At 44.8% G+C, this 21,905-nt stretch overlaps 1 protein-coding gene across 3 annotated transcripts in view; it reads left to right on the plus strand.

Moving 5' to 3' along the window:
• The window catches only part of LOC134980552 (RAC-alpha serine/threonine-protein kinase), a 203,352-nt gene that overhangs the window by 143,551 nt on the left and 37,896 nt on the right, over window positions 1–21,905 (plus strand). For all 3 annotated transcript variants that reach the window (XM_063947416.1, XM_063947414.1, XM_063947415.1), the window contains 5 exons: window positions 8,727–8,874; window positions 10,046–10,177; window positions 18,744–18,809; window positions 19,436–19,504; window positions 21,596–21,721. In XM_063947416.1, the coding sequence (XP_063803486.1) occupies window positions 8,727–8,874; window positions 10,046–10,177; window positions 18,744–18,809; window positions 19,436–19,504; window positions 21,596–21,721 (541 nt within the window). The remainder of the gene's footprint in view (window positions 1–8,726; window positions 8,875–10,045; window positions 10,178–18,743; window positions 18,810–19,435; window positions 19,505–21,595; window positions 21,722–21,905) is intronic.

Here is a 21,905-nt window from a genome sequence, read left to right on the forward strand (position 1 = left end):
TATATATAATCATGATAGGCAATACATTAATAGGTCCACCAAGTCTAAATGTTATGTATATGAAGAATGACATATTAAGTTCTTCATTCAACCCAATAGGTGACCTAGATCTCAAATTATATATCCACTGGCATTCACATTTGAGTAATAAAGTATGCCTTTCTCCTCCTCTATAAAGTGACGGGATATGGTCAATAGGCATAAAGCAAAAATCCTTCATTGTATGCCCTTGGGATGAAAAATGTCTTGCGACAGGGGGTGTATTACTTTTTTATGCTTTTATAAGTGTCTTTTTAATCAAAGATTGGTGCATAGCTATCTTTCTCTGGCAGGGTCCACAGGATATCCACAGGATAACAATGGGATATGAGGAAGCGACAGTGGATTTGCACCAATCGGTCAAAGCTTTTCCGGCCTCCCAGCGTGCAACGGGCCTGTCCATATAACCCTGCCTCCTGGCTCAGGCAAATCAGTTTTTTGTTTGGTGCGGCAGGAGCTGGACCATGGTCAGTGGGCTGCTGGTTCTTAGCAGCCCTAAGCTTTCTTATTTTATTTTTATAGTCTCACTATTTATTTGCGTGATCCTTCTAAACAGCGTCTTATACATACCTTAGAAAGAGTCGCTCCAACAACTCTCCGCCGGGTCACGACAACGCTTACCCACGTGTACAGTGGTGTTTCGGCGGGCGTTTGAGTCGGATATACTAGCAGGTCCAGCAGACGCTACCAGGCTGTGGCCGGAGCACGTCGAGAAGGTAAGGCATCGATTCCGCTTAGAAGGGGAATACGGACACAGCCGCACTGTTTTGGGAAGGAGACCACCAAAAAGTCGCTGACGCGGCCTCCACCTCGGAAACACCAGCGCTAGGCCTTAGGGATCAGAGGCTCCAGGATTAGTATGAGGCCGCGAACCCTAGGGTTGATGTTAGCAGTGGGGAGTCAGACGCTCTCCTGGTCGCCTCTCCCCCCCCCGGTTCATGAGCAGTTTCCTCCGAGTCTCCTGCCATGAACTGTTTCCCGCTTCCATCTCAGACGCTGTATACGTAGAGGATCCAGGCGCAGCATAGGCGGCTGTGTGACCGGTGCATTTGTGTTCACTATAGGTTCATGGAGCTGCAGTGTACACTAGTAGCATCTGGATCCACTCAGCGTTCGCTAACGTATTGATCGGTCCTGGAAGCGAGGTGAGTCTCCCTGTATCCCACTCTACTGAGTACAGGTTATACAGCACTAATTCTCTATCTACCTTTTGAGTACGAATAGTTAGATAAGTGCCTGTTGCATATGAGTCTGTATACATTTACTGTTTCTTTCGCATTTGCGTCTGAATACGTTAGATCTGTTTAAACATGATGCAGTAATATGTTCTCCTACATACTTAAAATGTAGTTGTTGTTGATGATGATTATTATTATTATCCTTTATATGGCGCCACAAGGGTTCAGCAGCGCCCAATTACAGAGTACATAAACAAATAATCAAATGTGCTCACATTGCTTAATATACTAATGTATAACATGTGACTGGCTGCTAGTGTGATTGCTGACTTTGCTATATTTCTGTCAGTTTGTTTATTCTGATCCTCAATGCTGGTGCATGGGTAGGGTTGGATTGTGTATCACTTTAAGAAATTTAAAGTGATTACAGTCACAAATTGTGTAGTACATTGGGGAAGTGTTGATTATTTATCATGTCTAAGAGTGGCAAAGGTGAGGAAGGTACACTCACAGCAACACCAACACTCATATCATGTTTGTCTTGCAAAAATGTGTTATCCTCTCAGGATCTGGTTCAGGATGGTGTGTGTGCAAATTGTTTTAGCTTTCATCAGGGGTTAATGAAATATACAAAGCAGATTAAGGTACAGATGGATCCACCTTGGTCTATGTTTGCACAGACTTTATCCAGTATAGCTGAACGGATAATTCCTTCAACTTCTGTACCAGGGATAGGTTACACTATTAACCCTTACATGCAGCTCCCCACCTATGGTGTATCACTACCAGCAGCATATTCTCAAAAGAAACAAGCTGATAAACCGGTGGTAAGTAAATTTTCACCTTCACAGGCTACACATGATTCAGATGATGATTCATCGGAATATGAAAGCTCAATTAATTCTACTTCCGCATACGAAGAGGAGGAAGGTCTTAGCTCAGTGGATATAGCGGAGTTAATTAAAGCAATGAAAGCCATTCTATCCCTAGAGGATTCAGCAGAGCCTGTGTTAAAAACCAAGGCACCTGTGTTTAAACGTCCCAAAACAGTTAAAATTGAGTTTCCAGGGACAGATCAGCTGACGGAAATTATGGAAGAGGCTTGGGCTATGCCCAATAAGAAGTTTAGAATTCCTAAGAAATGGAATTCCAATTATCCTCTTCCAGCTGTTGATTGTTTAAAAAGGGAGGTGGCTCCTAAAGTAGATACGCACGTAATTCAATTAGTGCGAAAATCTACATTACCTCTGCCTTACAACATCATTAAATGATGTCACGGATAGGAGAGTAAATGGTTTTCTAAAACCATTTTTTCCCTGTTTGGCGCAGTCATAAGGCCAGCCAGGGCTTCAGCTTGGATGGCAAAGTCAGTGGCTACCTGGGCTGATGCATTGGAGGGGGATTTTTCTATAGCTTCTAGAGAGCTAAAATCCCATATAGCTCATATAAAACAGGCTGCAATGTTCCTGGAAGAAGCAGCATTGGGTATGGGTAATATTGCCTCCAGGGCATCAGCTTCAACAATAGCTGCTCGCAGAGCAGTATGGCTACGTACGTGGAAAGCTGATTCAGAATCTAAGAAGGTTTTGGAATCATTACCTTTTTCTGGAGATATTCTTTTTGGTAAAGAATTTACAGATATTCTGGAGTCAGAAGCAGACTCCAAGAAGGCCAAGTTCCCTTCTACATACAATTTCAAACATAAAGTTCCGGCTTTTCTGCCCTTTCAGTCTCAAGGAAAAGCTAAAGGAAAAAGTGATGGCAAGCAGGCCCAATACAACAAGTCTGCTAAGACTAAAAAGCATTGGGCTACCAGAGGACACACCTGATGGTGTGGGCCTGCACCTGGGGGACCCCAGGGTGGAGGTCCGACTTCTTCAGTTTGCACAGATCTGGCAGCAGTCTACAACAGATGCCTGGGTGCAGGAAGTAGTATCTTTAGGTTATGCTTTTGCCTTCAAGAAGTACCCTCCTCGAAGGTTTTTTTTTGTACCAGCCCATCTCGGGTAGAGATGAAGGTCAGGGCTTTGTTAGAGGCAGTTCAGAAATTGATTCACTCAGAAGTAGTCATTCCAGTTCCTCATGCATAACGGGAACAGGGTTTTCACTCCAACCTGTTTTTAGTTCAGAAGCCAAATGGCTCTTTTCGGCCCATTCTCAATCTCAAAGTACTGAACAAATACATTTGGGTACCACTGTTTCACATGGAGACGTTACGTTCCATTCCATCATTTTGGCCATGGAACTAGGGGATTATATGGTATCCCTGGATATACAGGATGCTTACCTACATGTTCCTATAGCACTGTCCCATCAGTGCTATCTCGGGTTCGCTATCCTCCAACAGCAATTTCAGCCCTACCTTTTAGGTTAGCCACAGCTCCCAGATTATTTACCAAGATTATCATGGTAATGGCAGTTTATCTCCGCCAGCAGGGGATAAGAATTTTTCCATACCTCGACTATCTTTTAATCCTGGCGCAGACGCAGGATTTGCTCTTATGTCATCTACGACAGACAATAACGTGTCTGCAGAACCACGGGTAGCTCATAAACTGGACAAAATCATCTCTGCTACTGGATTCAGGTCTTCAGAGAGTAAGTTTACCTCTAAACAGGATATCCAAGGTCAATTCAAGGATTCAGGACTTGTTACACAGTCAAAAAGTATCCATTCACGCAGCAATGCAGGTGATGGGTTTGATGGTAACAACGTTTGACATAGTGGAGTATGCACAATTCCACTCGAGGCCTCGGCAGCGTCTGATTCTTGCCAAATGGAATGGGTTGCATCAGACGATAAAAACACAGACCATGTCTCTTACGATAGAAGTAAGAAGGTCATTAGCCTGGTGGCTACAGACATCCCATCTGGGCAAGGGGGGGACCCCTTTGGATATCAGATTGGGACATTCTGATGACAGATGCCAGTCTCCAGGGCTGGGGAGCAGTGTCAGGAAGGTTGTGTTTTCAGGGGCAATGGACCAAGGAAGAAAGTTGCCTGCCAATAAACATATTTGAACTTCGGGGCCATATACATGGCACTGATTCAGGCAAAGGACATTCTTTGGGGAAAACCAGTCCAGATCCACTCGGACAATGCGATGGCGGTAGCGTACCTCAACCATCAGGGAGGAACTCGCAGCCGAAAAGCAATGGAGGTAAGTCACATACTAAAGTGGGCAGAACTTCATCATCCAGCCTTGTCCGCAGTGTTCGTTCCGGGAGTCCTAAACTGGGAAGCGGACTTTCAGTCCACACGCCATTCAGGCAAGCAAATGGTCTCTACACCCGGAGCTCTTCCAGACTCTAGTAGACAAGTGGGGGTTGCCAGAGAGAGAACTCATGGTGTCCTGTCTGAACAACAAAGTTCTCGCATACGGGGCAAGAACAAAGAATCCCAGAGCAATCTTTGTGGATGCCCTGCCGGTGAGATAGGACTTTCATCTGGCTTATCTGTTTACTCCAATCACCCTATTACCCAGGAGGGTGAGAAAGATAAAGCAAGGGAAAGGTGCCATGGTACTAATAGCTCCAGCGTGGCCCAGAAGACATTGGTACACAGATCTGCAGAGGATGTCGATGGATGTCCCACTTCTGCTCCCTCAACATCCAGATCTACTGATGCAGGGTCCTTGTTATCACAGACATCTGGATCGACTGTCTTTGACAGCGTGGCTCTTGAAACCTCTATCTTGAAGTCAAGAGGATTCTCAAAACAGGTAATTCAACCTATGCTCAGAGCAAGGAAACCTTCCTCAGCTCGCATTAATCACTGAATATGGCAAACCTATATTCATTGGTGCAGTGAACGGAAAATGGACCCTAATGCTTTCAGAGTGTACAGGGTCTTAGCATTCCTTCAGGCAGGAATGGATAAAGGTTTGAAGGTGGCTTCCTTGAGAGTGCAAGTGTCAGCATTGACCGAATGGTTCCAAAAGAAAATTGCCAATTTACAGGATGTGCATACTTTTTTCCAGGGAATGCTGCGCATTCAACCTCCTTTTGTTCCCCCTACAGTGACTTGGGACTTAAGTCTAGTCCTGAAAGCCCTTCAAGTTGCCCCGTTTGAACCACTTAATAAAGTGGATCTTAAATGGTTGACAGCTAAAGTTCTCTTTCTACTGGCTATGGCATCAGCTAGAAGAGTTTCAGATTTAGGGGCATTATCGTGTCGTTCCCCATTTCTGATTTTTTTTTTTTATCCAGATAAAGCAGTTCTCAGAACTAGATCTGGGTATCTTCCGAAGGTGGTGTTTAAATTCCACCTTAATGAAGAAACTGTAGTCCCGGCTTTCCAGGTACCGGGCCTTTATACGGGAGATACATCGCTGAACCTGGTCCGTGCATTAAGGATCTACGTGGATCGTACCAGTGCTATCAGAAAGACAGATTTTCTCTTCATTCTCTACGGATTTCACAAGAGAGGATGGCCTTGCTGATAAGCAGACACTGGCAAGATGGCTTCGGATGACTATTTCAGAAGCATAATCTCAGGCTGATCTCCCTGTTCCAGCTAATGTCTCTGCTCACTCTACTCGTAAGGTAGGTCCATCATGGGCAGCACAATGTGGTGCTTCAGCAGAACAGATATGTAAGGCAGCCACATGGTCTTCCATTAAAACTTTCATTAGACATTATGCCTTGGATACCTTTGCCTCTGATGACGCTGAATTCGGGCGAAGGATTCTCCTGTCCAATCAGGAGTGTCCCCACCACTAAATTGCTTTGGGAAATCCTATTGTTATCCTGTGGATAACCTGTGGACCCTGCCGGAGAAATATACGTTATGGTAAGAACTTACCGTTGATAACGATATTTCTCCTAAGTCCACAGGATCCACAGGGATCCCACCCTGACTCACCTGATTTGAGTATCCTTTTACTCACTAACCTCCTTCATTCTTGTACGGAAGGGTGTGTATGTGTGTTCTTCTCACCTGATTAGGGCTATCTATGATGCTCCTGCCTTGAGCTTTGGAAAAACAACTGATTTGCCTGAGCAAGGAGGCGGGGATATATGGACAGGCCCGTTGCATGCTGTGAGGCCGGAAAAGCTTTGACCGATTGGTGCAAAACCACTGTCGCTTCATCATATCCCATTGTTATCCTGTGGACTTGGGAGAAATACCGTTATCAACAGTAAGTTCTTACCATAACGTATATTTCTTGTAACATACGCACAGTCTTACCCACAACATTCACAGGTGCTGAAAATGGCTTAAAAAATGTTCTGGATTGTTCAGTTTGGTTTCCAAACCTGTCCAATCCACACGACCGTTGTTCAGCCAAATTTAGGTTCTGGTTTGATGTGGCTTCCATACATGCAGTGTATGGATGCGCTCCAATTATTGTCCAATCGCTCCTTTTGAAATCTGTCTTTTGTGTTTGTTGGTTGGCTGCACTATCATGCATTCTGTGGCCATCCTGAACACTGTGTCAGGGGGTAGACCCGGTTACTGACTCCCAGTAAATCAGCTCCCTCATTTGCTGCCACTGTGACCTTTCCCTTGGTCTGGTTGACTACAGGATGTTCCATCTCCACCCACTTCAAAATTTAGGACATCTTGGGTGGACAGGAGAGGAAGACTGAATATATTAAAGTGGTCAGTCCATATTCAAATGCACATTACATTTTTTAAATTAAAAGGTCAGGTTTTTTTGTGGGAGTTTTTTTAAATGTACATTTAATTGAAATTGTCCTGGCCTGAACCCTGTCCATTTTATGAACGTGATGTAATACAGTAGGAAGCACAATCTCCCATTCTTCTCCTGAGTCTACCTGAATCTCCCATAAGTAACTGTGCTACTGTTGTTTCTCGTGGTGTGTACTGTAAATTGGAGGCAGATCTAGGAAAAAGGTCTGTGGTCCTGCAGTATTACATTAGTTTTAAATTGCCTGATAAACCTGAATAATGTGCTGAGGATGTGCTTAAAATCATGCAGCTCCCCCCTAAGGACTCTGGAACTGAAATCAAGTGCGCATGCTGGATCCGGCATGTCCAGCTGCTGATGTAAAGACACCCTTTATGGATACTGGAAATTAGCCTCCTAAAAATAGCGAAATGCATCTGTTTATGCTGGGGGAGTACTGTACAAACAGCTGCAGATGGACGGTATATTGGTGCACCACATTTGGAACTGTCACTGTAAATTAAAATTCTCTGAATCATTAGTACATCATGATAGCGGTTTGTGCCAGAAATGTCTAGTTTTCTAACTTTTGACTATTTAATTCTTGCTTTGTATAGGAAGAATGCGCTGTAATGCCATTGACTTTCTATACAAATTAGTATGCAGATATATTTCCTTATATTAAAAAAGGAAGATGGTCCTAAAGACCAGCGTTTCCAAACTCCATTAATCAGGGACCCTTAACACTGCATGTTTTATAGATTTCCTTGCTGGTGCACAGGTGTACCCATTACTGGCAGAAACATTTTGAAAGATCCACAGGTGGAGCTAATTATTTCAGTTATGGTGCTGAGAAGATCTGTAAAACATTGAGTTTGGAAACACTGGCCTAGACGTTCTAGCGTGGGATAAAGTAATAACGACAGTTGTTGCAAAAGTTCCTTGGTAATTTTTTAAGTCAAACGAGGGAGAGAGAGAGAGAGAGTACTTCCTGGGTAGGGCCACACTATGGTACTATAGGCGGTTGAATTTAAATTTTATTTGAATTTAAACCTTTATTATATCATAAGAAGTTGGGCATGACATACCGGCGGTCAGAAGATCGACCACGGCACCCCAGTGGTGAGAATCTCGACGGGGTTAGGTAAGTATACTTACCTTCCCCCAATGCCTCCCTAACCCTCCCTTTGCACAGCCTAAACCTACCTCTTCCCCCATACAGCCTAATTCTAACCCTCCCTGGTGATGCCTAAACCTAACCCCCTCTCCCCCCCCAAACTTCACGCAGTCTAAGCCTAACCCTCCCTTCCCCGCAGCCTAACCCGCGGCTTATTGGCCCAAACCCCGTCAAACCCTAGTTCGGTATCCCGGCAGTCGGTATTCCGGTGCAGGGATTCTGATTCTTGTCGAGATGTCGGCGGTGGCTTTCTCGGAATTCTGGCGGTAGTATTTCAACTGCTGGGATCCCGACTGGATCCCGTATATACAATACTTAACATAAATGATAAGCCTAACCTTAACCCTTCCTCTAACGCCTAACCCTTACCCCAAGGCCAGTGTTTATATTTGGGATATGTTGGAATCCTGACTGCATCCCTGTAATATGGACTATTGTGGCTGTGAAGGCGAAGCTGCCCTCCCACTTGAGCTGCAAGGATCCTTGCATTAGCTATGTGGATATTGGCATTAGCATAAGGTAGTAAATCAGGTGTTAATTGAGACGCACCAATGGTCACTTGTTAAACTGTGTATTTTTCTTTGTTTTTCTCTTGTTTATAAACCCCAAATATGATGGTTTAGCTGTTCAACTTTTTTGTGGTTCTTTCTTTGATTATTTTGTAACCTGGATGTTTATATTTCACATGTACTTTTCCAGGGAAGAATGGATAAAAGCCATCCAGGCAGTAGCCGACAGCCTTAAAAAACAGGAGGAAGAAATGATGGATTTTCGGTCTGGTTCCCCGAGTGATAATTCCGGTGCAGAGGAAATGGAAGTCTCTCTGTCAAAACCAAAACACAAAGTAGTAAGTATAGCTTGTTTCATGTGTTCTTCTAGTCCATATTTCCACCACCTTGCTTACTGCTTGGTTTTACTCTAATATGTAAGCCTGTATTATTGACCTACAGTAGATGATGTACTTCACATAACTGGTGCGTTTGTTCTCCCTATTATATCCTCTAGAGATGGCGGAATTTGCAAAGGTTTTAGGTGCATTACACTCCTGTAGCATTGCAAAGCTAGAGATTGTGAGATTTGCTTGTAAATAAGCAGCAATACTAGTCAGGCTGTGCTTTGCAGTTTTAGCTTTTTGACCTCTGCCAGGTGCATTAAGGACCATGGGGCAGATGTATTAACCTGGATAAGGCATAAGGAAGTGATAAACCAGTGATAAATGCAAGGTGATGCACGCACCAGCCAATCAGCTCCAATATTATTATAATTATTATTATTATTTCCATCTATTTATATAGTGCGCACACATTCCGCAGTGCTGTACAGAGAATATTAGCCCATTCACATCAGTCCCTGCCCCAGTAGAGCTTACAAGCTATATTCCCTACCACATGTACACAAAGACATATTCACAATAGGGTTAATTTTTGTTGGGAGCCAATTATCCTACCAGTATATTTTTGGATTGTGGGAGGAAACCGGAGTACCCGGAGGAAACCCACGCAAGTACGGTACGGGGAGAATATACAAACTCCACACAGTTGGGGCCATGGTGGGAATTTAACCCATGACAGTAATGCTAACCATTACACCAGCCATACTTCCCCAATATGTAATATGTAAATTACCAGGAGCTGATTGGCTGGTGCGTGTATCACCTTGCATTTATCACTGGTTTATCACTTCCTTATGCCATCTCCAGGTTAATACATCTGCCCCCATGTCCTTGCAGGTAATCCCAGTACTTCCCCCCCTTATAACATAGCTCCAGAGTAATGTTAAGTTTGGAATTGTCCATTTTAACTTTTATGCTATATATGAAAGTTTCCGTTTTGGGGTCCTCAGATTGAAGTTTATCCACAAAGTCAGATTTGCTTCTAAGATGTCTGGGTCTTTTGAAGTACCTATTCGCTTTGTTCTTGTGGTGTTTGAACTGTTTTAATCCTTAGTGGCGAACGTGTTCGGTGGCGGGATGGTACAACTCAAGGGACATCATTGTGTTCTGTTTTTGATATCCACAGACAATGAATGAATTTGAATATTTAAAGCTATTGGGGAAAGGTACCTTTGGAAAAGTCATTTTAGTCAAAGAGAAAGCAACAGGAAGATATTACGCTATGAAAATTTTAAAAAAAGAAGTAATTGTTGCAAAGGTGAGTTGAGCGGATTTGCACATTTTGAGACATTATCCATTTAACACTATGTCGTTTTCTTCTCCTGAAAGAGGAGGACTTTTACTATGAGAATAAAATAAATAATAATGATGATGTCTTGGTAGTAAACGACAAGAATAATTACTTCGTAAAACATCCTATGTGACTGCACCAAGTGACCCTTTCACATTCCTGACGGTGGCTATTTACATGTCAGTCTGTGAGTCAGCCACTTCCCCCCCGGGCTGTTAGAGCATGGCTCAGCTCCTGCTGGTACACAATGGTCACCTGCAGACAGACCTGTGTTCAGTCCATAGGTGAATGTTCCGAGCCAGCCAAACCCCATGTGATTCTGTCAACACCCTCCTGCTCTGGAAATTCCATTATCCTTTTTTCTCTATCGTCCTAGTGGATGCTGGGGTTCCTGAAAGGACCATGGGGAATAGCGGCTCCGCAGGAGACAGGGCACAAAAAGTAAAGCTTTTCCAGATCAGGTGGTGTGCACTGGCTCCTCCCCCTATGACCCTCCTCCAGACTCCAGTTAGATTTTTGTGCCCGGCCGAGAAGGGTGCAATCTAGGTGGCTCTCCTAAAGAGCTGCTTAGAAAAAGTTTAGCTTAGGTTTTTTATTTTACAGTGAGTCCTGCTGGCAACAGGATCACTGCAACGAGGGACTGAGGGGAGAAGAAGTGAACTCACCTGCGTGCAGGATGGATTGGCTTCTTGGCTACTGGACATCAGCTCCAGAGGGACGATCACAGGTACAGCCTGGATGGTCACCGGAGCCGCGCCGCCGGCCCCCTTGCAGATGCTGAAGTCAGAAGAGGTCCAGAATCGGCGGCTGAAGACTCCTGCAGTCTTCTAAAGGTAGCGCACAGCACTGCAGCTGTGCGCCATTTTCCTCTCAGCACACTTCACACGCAGTCACTGAGGGTGCAGGGCGCTGGGGGGGGGCGCCCTGGGAGGCAAATGTAACCTATATAAAGGCTAAAAATACCTCACATATAGCCCCCAGAGGCTATATGGAGATATTTAACCCCTGCCTGGATTCACTAAATAGCGGGAGACGAGCCCGCCAAAAAAGGGGCGGGGCCTATCTCCTCAGCACACGGCGCCATTTCCTCTCACAGCTCCGCTGGTCAGGACGGCTCCCAGGTCTCTCCCCTGCACTGCACTACAGAAACAGGGTAAAACAGAGAGGGGGGGCAAATTTATGGCGATATTTTGATATATATAAAGCAGCTATAAGGGAGCACTTATTATAAGGCTATCCCTGTTATATATAGCGCTTTTGGTGTGTGCTGGCAAACTCTCCCTCTGTCTCCCCAAAGGGCTAGTGGGTCCTGTCTTCGTTAGGAGCATTCCCTGTGTGTCTGCTGTGTGTCGGTACGTGTGTGTCGACATGTATGAGGACGATATTGGTGTGGAGGCGGAGCAATTGCCAAATATGAGGATGTCACCCCCTAGGGAGTCGACACCAGAATGGATGCCTTTATTTATGGAACTACGGGATAGTGTCAACACGCTAAAGCAGTCGTTTGACGACATGAGACGGCCGGACAATCAATTAGTGCCTGTCCAGGCGACTCAAACACCGTCAGGGGCTGTGAAACGCCCTTTGCCTCAGTCGGTCGACACAGACCCAGACACAGGCACTGACTCCAGTGGTGACGGTGACGAATCAACCGTATTTTCCAGTAGGGCCACACGTTATATGATTTTGGCAATGAAGGAGGCGTTACATTTAGCTGATACTACAGGTACCACTAAACAGGGTATTATGTGGGGTGTGAAAAAACTACCTATAGTTTTTCCTGAATCAGAAGAATTAAATGACGTGTGTAATGAAGCGTGGGTTGCCCCTGATAAAAAGCTGATAATTTCAAAGAAATTATTGGCATTATACCCTTTCCCGCCAGAGGTTAGGGAGCGCTGGGAAACACCTCCTAGGGTGGACAAGGCGCTAACACGCTTATCTAAACAAGTGGCGTTACCCTCTCCTGAGACGGCCGCACTTAAAGATCCATCAGATAGGAGGATGGAAAATATCCAAAAAAGTATATACACACATGCAGGTGTTATACTACGACCAGCTATAGCGACTGCCTGGATGTGCAGTGCTGGGGTAGTTTGGTCAGAGTCCCTGATTGAAAATATTGATACCCTGGACAGGGACAATATTTTACTGTCGTTAGAACAAATAAAGGATGCATTTCTTTATATGCGTGATGCACAGAGGGATATCTGCACACTGGCATCACGGGTAAGTGCTATGTCCATTTCGGCCAGAAGAGCTTTATGGACGCGACAGTGGACAGGCGATGCGGATTCAAAACGGCATATGGAAGTTTTGCCGTATAAAGGGGAGGAGTTATTTGGAGTCGGTCTATCAGATTTGGTGGCCACGGCTACAGCCGGGAAATCCACCTTTCTACCTCAAGTCACTCCCCAACAGAAAAAGGCACCGACTTTTCAACCGCAGCCCTTTCGTTCCTTTAAAAATAAGAGAGCAAAGGGCTATTCATATCTGCCACGAGGCAGAGGTCGAGGGAAGAGACAGCAACAGGCAGCTCCTTCCCTGGAACAGAAGCCCTCCCCGGCTTCTACAAAAGCCTCAGCATGACGCTGGGGCTTCTCAAGCGGACTCGGGGACGGTGGGCGGTCGTCTCAAAAATTACAGCGCGCAGTGGGCTCACTCGCAGGTAGATCCCTGGATCCTGCAGATAATATCTCAGGGGTACAGGTTGGAATTAGAGACAGATCCACCTCGCCGTTTCCTGAAGTCTGCTTTACCAACGTCCCCCTCCGAAAGGGAGACGGTTTTGGAAGCCATTCACAAGCTGTACTCTCAGCAGGTGATAGTCAAGGTACCTCTTCTACAACAAGGGAAGGGGTATTATTCCACTCTATTTGTGGTACCGAAGCCGGATGGCTCGGTAAGGCCTATTCTAAATCTGAAGTCCTTGAACCTGTACATAAAGAAGTTCAAGTTCAAGATGGAGTCACTCAGAGCAGTGATAGCGAACCTGGAAGAAGGGGACTTTATGGTATCCTTGGACATCAAGGATGCGTATCTCCACGTTTCAATTTACCCCTCACACCAGGGGTACCTCAGGTTCGTTGTACAAAACTGTCACTATCAGTTTCAGACGCTGCCGTTCGGATTGTCCACGGCACCTCGGGTCTTTACAAAGGTAATGGCCGAGATGATGATTCTTCTTCGAAGAAAAGGCATATTAATTATCCCATACTTGGACGATCTCCTAATAAGGGCAAGGTCCAGAGAACAGCTAGAGATGGGATTAGCACTGTCTCAAGAAGTGCTAAAACAGCACGGGTGGATTCTGAATATTCCAAAATCACAGTTAATGCCGACAACTCGTCTGCTGTTCCTAGGGATGATTCTGGACACGGTTCAGAAAAAGGTTTTTCTCCCGGAGGAAAAAGCCAAGGAGTTATCCGATCTTGTCAGGAACCTCCTAAAACCAGGAAAGGTGTCTGTACATCAATGCACAAGAGTCCTGGGAAAAATGGTGGCTTCTTACGAAGCAATTCCATTCGGCAGATTCCACGCAAGAATTTTCCAAAGGGATCTGTTGGACAAATGGTCAGGGTCGCATCTTCAGATGCACCTGCGGATAACCCTGTCTCCAAGGACAAGGGTGTCTCTTCTGTGGTGGTTGCAGAGTGCTCATCTATTGGAGGGCCGCAGATTCGGCATACAGGATTGGATCCTGGTGACCACGGACGCCAGCCTGAGAGGCTGGGGAGCAGTCACACAAGGAAGAAACTTCCAGGGAGTATGGACGAGCCTGGAAACGTCTCTTCACATAAACATTCTGGAACTAAGAGCAATATACAATGCTCTAAGCCAGGCAGAACCTCTGCTTCAGGGAAAACCGGTGTTGATCCAGTCGGACAACATCACGGCAGTCGCCCATGTGAACAGACAGGGCGGCACAAGAAGCAGGAGTGCAATGGCAGAAGCTGCAAGGATTCTTCGCTGGGCAGAGAATCATGTGATAGCACTGTCAGCAGTGTTCATCCCGGGAGTGGACAACTGGGAAGCAGACTTCCTCAGCAGACACGATCTTCACCCGGGAGAGTGGGGACTTCATCCAGAAGTCTTCCACATGCTGGTAACCCGTTGGGAAAGACCAATGGTGGACATGATGGCGTCTCGCCTCAACAAAAAACTGGACAGGTATTGCGCCAGGTCAAGAGATCCGCAGGCAATAGCTGTGGACGCGCTGGTAACGCCTTGGGTGTACCAGTCGGTGTATGTGTTTCCTCCTCTGCCTCTCATACCAAAAGTATTGAGAATTATACGGCAAAGAGGCGTAAGAACGATACTAGTGGTTCCGGATTGGCCAAGAAGGACTTGGTACCCGGAACTTCAAGAGATGATCACGGAAGATCCGTGGCCTCTACCTCTAAGGAGGGACTTGCTTCAGCAGGGTCCCTGTCTGTTTCAAGACTTACCGCGGCTGCGTTTGACGGCATGGCGGTTGAACGCCGGATCCTAAAGGAAAAAGGCATGCCGGAAGAAGTCATTCCTACTTTGATTAAAGCAAGGAAGGAAGTAACCGTGCAACATTATCACCGAATTTGGCGAAAATATGTTGCGTGGTGCGAAGATCGGAGTGCTCCGACGGAGGAATTTCAACTGGGTCGATTCCTACATTTCCTGCAATCAGGATTGTCTATGGGTCTCAAATTGGGATCTATTAAGGTTCAAATTTCGGCCCTGTCGATTTTCTTTCAAAAAGAATTGGCTTCAGTCCCTGAAGTCCAGACCTTTGTTAAGGGAGTGCTACATATACAGCCTCCTGTGGTGCCTCCAGTGGCACCGTGGGATCTCAATGTGGTTTTGGACTTTCTAAAATCTCATTGGTTTGAACCACTAAAAAAGGTGGATTTGAAATATCTCACATGGAAAGTGACCATGCTTCTAGCCCTGGCTTCGGCCAGGAGAGTGTCAGAACTGGCAGCTTTATCTTACAAAAGCCCATATCTGATTTTCCATTCGGACAGGGCAGAACTGCGGACTCGTCCGCATTTTCTCCCTAAGGTGGTGTCAGCATTTCATCTGAACCAGCCTATTGTAGTGCCTGCGGCTACAAGTGACTTGGAGGACTCCAAGTTACTGGACGTTGTCAGAGCATTAAAAATATATATTGCAAGGACAGCTGGAGTCAGAAAATCTGACTCGTTGTTTATATTGTATGCACCCAACAAGATGGGTGCTCCTGCGTCTAAGCAGACGATTGCTCGTTGGATCTGTAGCACAATCCAACTTGCACATTCTGTGGCAGGCCTGCCACAGCCTAAATCTGTAAAGGCCCACTCCACAAGGAAGGTGGGCTCATCTTGGGCGGCTGCCCGAGGGGTCTCGGCATTACAACTTTGCCGAGCAGCTACGTGGTCAGGGGAGAACACGTTTGTAAAATTTTACAAATTTGATACTCTGGCTAAGGAGGACCTGGAGTTCTCTCATTCGGTGCTGCAGAGTCATCCGCACTCTCCCGCCCGTTTGGGAGCTTTGGTATAATCCCCATGGTCCTTTCAGGAACCCCAGCATCCACTAGGACGATAGAGAAAATAAGATTTTACTTACCGATAAATCTATTTCTCGGAGTCCGTAGTGGATGCTGGGCGCCCATCCCAAGTGCGGATTATCTGCAATAATTGTACATAGTTATTGTTAACTAATTCGGGTTATTGTTGAAGGAAGCCATCTTTCAGAGGCTCCGCTGTTATCATACTGTTAACTGGGTTTAGATCACAAGTTGTACGGTGTGATTGGTGTGGCTGGTATGAGTCTTACCCGGGATTCAAAATCCTCCCTTATTGTGTACGCTCGTCCGGGCACAGTACCTAACTGGAGTCTGGAGGAGGGTCATAGGGGGAGGAGCCAGTGCACACCACCTGATCTGGAAAAGCTTTACTTTTTGTGCCCTGTCTCCTGCGGAGCCGCTATTCCCCATGGTCCTTTCAGGAACCCCAGCATCCACTACGGACTCCGAGAAATAGATTTATCGGTAAGTAAAATCTTATTATAAAAGGCTTATTTGAGTACTATACTGACGTATTCAATTCTTTGGGAAGACGTCTATTGATTAAAAATTAACATGTGCACTGTAAAATGTATGCATATTTGAAATACTGTGTCCTCTATAATATGGGTACTGAACTAAATGTTGGGGGTCATCTTTTATACCAAAAATCTTTCAGTCTACAGCAGAGGTTCTAAAACGCAGTCCTCAAGGCACCTCAGCGGTCCAAGGCCCTCATTCCGAGTTGTTCACTCGCTAGCTGCTTTTAGCAGCTGTGCAAATGCTAAGCTGCCGCCCTCTGGGAGTGTATCTTAGCTTAGTAGAAGTGCGACCGAAAGGATCGCTGCGCGGCTACAAAAAAAGATTGTGCAGTTTCTGAGCTGCTCGAGACCTACTCCTACCTTGCGATCACTTCAGACTATTTAGTTCCTGTTTTGACGTCACAAACACGCCCTGCGTTCGGCTAGCCACGCCTGCATTTCTCCCGGCACGCCTGCGTTTGTATCTGACACGCCTGCGTTTTTCCACACACTCACCGAAAACGGTCAGTTACCTCCCAGAAACGCCCACTTCATGTCAGTCACTCTGCGGCCAGCACTGTGACTGAAGAGCGTCGCTAGACCTTGTGTGAAACTACTTCAGCTGTTGTGAAAGTACGTCGCGCGTGTCACCGCTTACGCATGCGCAGAAGTGCCGCTTTTTTGACTAAACGCTGCGCTGCGAACGAAAACAGCTAGCGATCAACTCGGAATGACCCCCCATGTTTTAAGTATATCCATGGCTCCCCATAGATGGTTAAATCAAATTGGGTGAGGGGCTAGTTAAGGCATCTATATACTAAGCCTTGGATGGAGATAAATTGGACGCAGATAAAGTACCAGCCAATCAGCTCCTAACTGTCATTTTTCAAACACAGCCTGTGACATGGCAGTTAAGAGCCGATTAGCTGGTACTTTATCTCTGTTAGCTCCATTCATGGTTTAGTAAATAGACCCCTAAGTCACCTGTGGCCAAGCATGGATATACTTAAAACCTGGACCATTGGGGTGCCTTGAGGACCGAGTTTGAGAACCTCTGGTTTACAGTATTTTGTTGAACTCCATAGTAATTATGTCAATTGTCCGTTCATTGTTGAGTATTGCCAGCACGGTTTCAACTCCTTTGTTTTATATAAGGTGGCCTACATTTAATGCAGCTGTGCTTTATATTGCCAGAAAAGTCTAGGTGCAATTGGAAATTCATCCGGGAGCACAAATTGTTTGACTCTACTGAGATCTGAGATATTCATAGATAACAGTAACAAAACAGCAACCCTTAAATCCAGTAGTCTGTAGTAACTTTAACTGTAAAGGTGGGTACACACTAGACTATTCACTCCTTGAGCGATATAGTCTAGTGATTTCCCTACCCCGCCAGGCGGCTGACCTAGTGCATACAACCTGGACGACATCGTTAGCACAGAAGGATAGCGATATCGTTTAAATATCACCTAGTTGTTCTGAACCTTTAGCAGCAGGATATGGACCAGGGTTGGGGAAAAACAGTTTACAACCCCCCCCCCCCCCCCCCAAACTGTTATTTTGTTAAAAAAAAATTGTTTAAACAAGTTTTTTTTAATTAATGGTTTAATTAAAAAAAACAATGTAATCCTGCTTATTATATTAATACTCTGAAACATTGCGATGTGTTACAAACCTTGATCAATCAAAGTTATTAGGCTTTGATATTAATTGTTAGGTTTTATAATTATTAATTAATTATTTTACATCTTCAATAAAACCATTGTTTTACTGATAATTGTTCCTTTTACATCTGAATATATATAGATAGACTAAACACATTAAAACATAAAAAGTACACTCAGAGATAGACGAAATTGAAGATAAGAATGCTAGTTGTGGTTTTCTCCTGTCCTATAGGATTGTTACGGGAGGAGTTTGTGGAGTCTTAGCTGATGCTAGGCGGATTTAGTTCCTCTCTGATCACCCTCCCTATTTCTCTGTTGTGTGTCTGAATTTACTGCATGGGTTCAGCTCACTGAAATGACGACCACAAGCAACAAGAAAGTGCAATAATATCAGGGGGATTCCCTTATAATAGGCTTTTTTTTTAAGAAGACACAGTGCCGTTCCTGTAGTCACAGCATAATAAAAATAAAAAATAAAACATTTTGTGTAAACCATGGTTTCTACCAGCCAACCCTGATATGAACCTTTATTACCATGAAACAAACACCCAACATAAAAAACTGCATATTTTGTTGTCTTTTTAATTTTGCTTTCTTTATATCAGGATAGAGGTTTTTTTGTTTTGTTTTTTTAAATTATTATAATCGCCATCTGCAATTTATCCAAAGCAATAATATATTTTACCACTTTTCATTCTTTCCTTCTACCAACACCACACATTTTGGAATTTAATTTTTTTTTTCACTTGTGTCTAATTTTTGTTAGTATATTTAGTATTGCAAATTTTTTAATTTTTTGTAATTTTTTTTTTTTTTTATTGCAGGATGAAGTAGCCCACACATTGACTGAAAATCGTGTCTTACAGAATTCTAGGCATCCTTTCCTAACAGTAAGTGCTTATACATATATTATGCAGGTCTATATAAATAAATATTGAATAATAATTGTCCGACTTATTCCGGTGCTGCTCCTTTTTGGAGTTTTATACAGAAATTATTTGTAAACTCTTCCTGGCAGCAGTAACAAGCAGGTTTTCAATCTACTGCAGTATACCACCTACATATAATAAGTTTTACAATAAAGCTTTGCCACATCTAGCGCCATAATGTTTTGCAAAGTCTTTAGCGGTTTCGGTCGCTGTATTTAGGGGGGCGATGATACTAGATACTGGCTTTGCACTTAATAATAGTACAACTTTAAATCCAGCAGCCGGAACCACAGATGCTGTTGCGGCTTTGTAAAATGCTGCTTAGTAAAAGATTTTCCCCAAAGTTTCTCTACCAAGCCTTTCAGTACCGTCTCCAAAACATCGCCAGTATAAGATCCTTTCTTAACCGTGAACTTACCAAAATGCTCTGTGATTGTTGCAATCATCTTGTACATGGCCTCCCTTTTGCCTCTTCAGGGTACCAAGTATTTCCAATATATAACTTTATCTGTCCCTGTTTACAGTATAAAATTCCAACCTGCAAATCTTTTCTTTTGTTACTGAAACTCATTTTCTATTCTTTTCAGGCATTAAAATATTCCTTTCAGACTCACGATCGCTTATGTTTTGTTATGGAATATGCAAATGGAGGAGAGGTAAATTCCGAAATGTTACTCAAGCAGTTCTTAGGATTGTTCTAGTTTAAAAGTGGAACTTAACTTAGAAAATACATATGGTAAATTGCCCGCTTGTGGCATCATGCACCGTCTACAGTCTAGCACAGATTAGTTGTGCAGTTGCCTGGGAAATGCCATAACCTCTTTGTAACGTGGCAGAATCGTATTCTCTGCACAAAGAAGAAAACGTATATAACTAGTCCGATGCTGAACCTTTCATAGTGGCAGATAGTGCTTTACTGAACCTATACAGAGAAACTGCAGGTGTGGCTGGACCGTGCGGGGGGCGGGCCGCGTGATGTCACACGCAGCCGCTGCGACGACCAACTCCCGGCCAGCCGCAGGAGCTCCACAAGTAATGAAGCATCGCCGCTGCGCAATGCTTTTGTACTTGTGCTAGGGGGGGGGGGGCAGACACACATGCGGGGCGGGCTAGCCCTGTGCTGGGTCCCCCCCCGCATGTCTGTGTCCCTGATCGTAGCTGTGCTAAATTTAGCACAGCTACGATCAACTCGGAATGACCGCCTTAGTTCCATGTACACGAGGTATCCGGACTCCAGATCGACACCAATAAGGTCGACACCACTTAGGCCAACACCAGTCGGTCGACACACCTAAGGCCGACATCTGAAATAGGTCGACATGGATAAAAGGTCAACATGAGCAAGGTCGGCATGAATTTTTCAAAAAATGTTCTTAGTTTTTTAAACTTTTTCATACTTTACGATCCACGTGGACTACAATTTGGAACGGTAACCTGTGCCAAGCGCTGCGGTAGCAGAGCGAGGAACCTTGCCTGAAGCAAGGGGACACTGTGCGCTAATTGGGGTTCCCGGTCACATTATGGAGAAAAACGACACCAATTTTTATGTTTTTTAAAAAACTGATATCGACCTTTTCCCGCGTCGACCTAAGGTGTGTCGACCTAAGATGTCGACTTTATTGGTGTCGACCATGAGTCCCATACCCGTACACAATGCAGTAGAGTTATAATTATGTTCAGCTCTGTGTTGGGCCCCTGAATTAGCGCTAACTTCACTCATTGGGGGTTGGGCCTCATACTCACCCCTGCCGCTAGTTCCTCCAGTGATCTCATACTCACCCCTGCCGCTAGTTCCTCCAGTGATCTCATACTCACCCCTGCCGCTAGTTCCTCCAGTGATCTCATACTCACCCCTGCCGCTAGCTCCTCCAGTGATCTCATACTCACCCCTGCCGCTAGCTCCTCCAGTGATCTCATACTCACCCCTGCCGCTAGTTCCTCCAGTGATCTCATACTCACCCCTGCCGCTAGCTTCTCCAGTGATCTCATACTCACCCCTGCCGCTAGTTCCTCCAGTGATCTCATACTCACCCCTGCCGCTAGCTCCTCCAGTGATCTCATACTCACCCCTGTCGCTAGTTCCTCCAGTGATCTCATACTCACCCCTGCCGCTAGTTCCTCCAGTAATCTCATACTCACCCCTGCCGCTAGTTCCTCCAGTGATCTCATACTCAACCCTGCCGCTAGCTCCTCCAGTGATCTCATACTCACCCCTGCCGCTAGTTCCTCCAGTGATCTCATACTCACCCCTGCCGCTAGCTCCTCCAGTGATCTCATACTCACCCCTGCCGCTAGCTCCTCCAGTGATCTCATACTCACCCCTGCCGCTAGTTCCTCCAGTGATCTCATACTCACCCCTGCCGCTAGTTCCTCCAGTGATCTCATACTCACCCCTGCCGCTAGTTCACGCCTAGTGGCATGGCCTCTTAACAGGAGGGCTGGGGAGGAGATGAGGTAATTATAAGACAGAGGTACAAAGAATGGTTCTCTACTGAATGGTTAACTGTGTTAATGGACTTTTTAATACCACTCGAAGCAATTTGAGGTCTTGCAAAACATTTTTTACATGTATCTTTAACATTTTCTTTTAGCAAAAGAGAATTTTCGTAGAGGCAGTGTTGTTATATTTACATAGGGCGCAGTGCAGCAAACTCCGCTTTCAGAAACATTTGTATTTTCGAACTTAATAACATTAAGTTTATTAAATTAATTATTAAGTGTTAATTAAATGTTTGTTTTACTTTCAGTTATTCTTCCATCTATCAAGAGAACGTATATTTTCGGAAGATCGAGCACGGTTTTATGGTGCAGAAATTGTCTCTGCGTTAGATTATCTCCACTCAGAGAAAAATGTAGTTTACAGAGATTTAAAGGTATTTCGTTAATGTAATTGCTGGTAATGTTTTGATGTTTTATTTATTGTTCTTTATTATTTTGATTCATTTTATAAGGTGGTCCACTAAATTGAGTAGACAAGCATTGGACTCCTTTTATAGGGAAACTTCGTAAAGAGAACAAAGTCCCCTTTTATGTTGCGGCTGCCTTAAAGTGTGTCTG

This window comes from Pseudophryne corroboree, chromosome 12 (assembly GCF_028390025.1).
Source record: "Pseudophryne corroboree isolate aPseCor3 chromosome 12, aPseCor3.hap2, whole genome shotgun sequence".
Taxonomy (NCBI): domain Eukaryota; kingdom Metazoa; phylum Chordata; class Amphibia; order Anura; family Myobatrachidae; genus Pseudophryne; species Pseudophryne corroboree.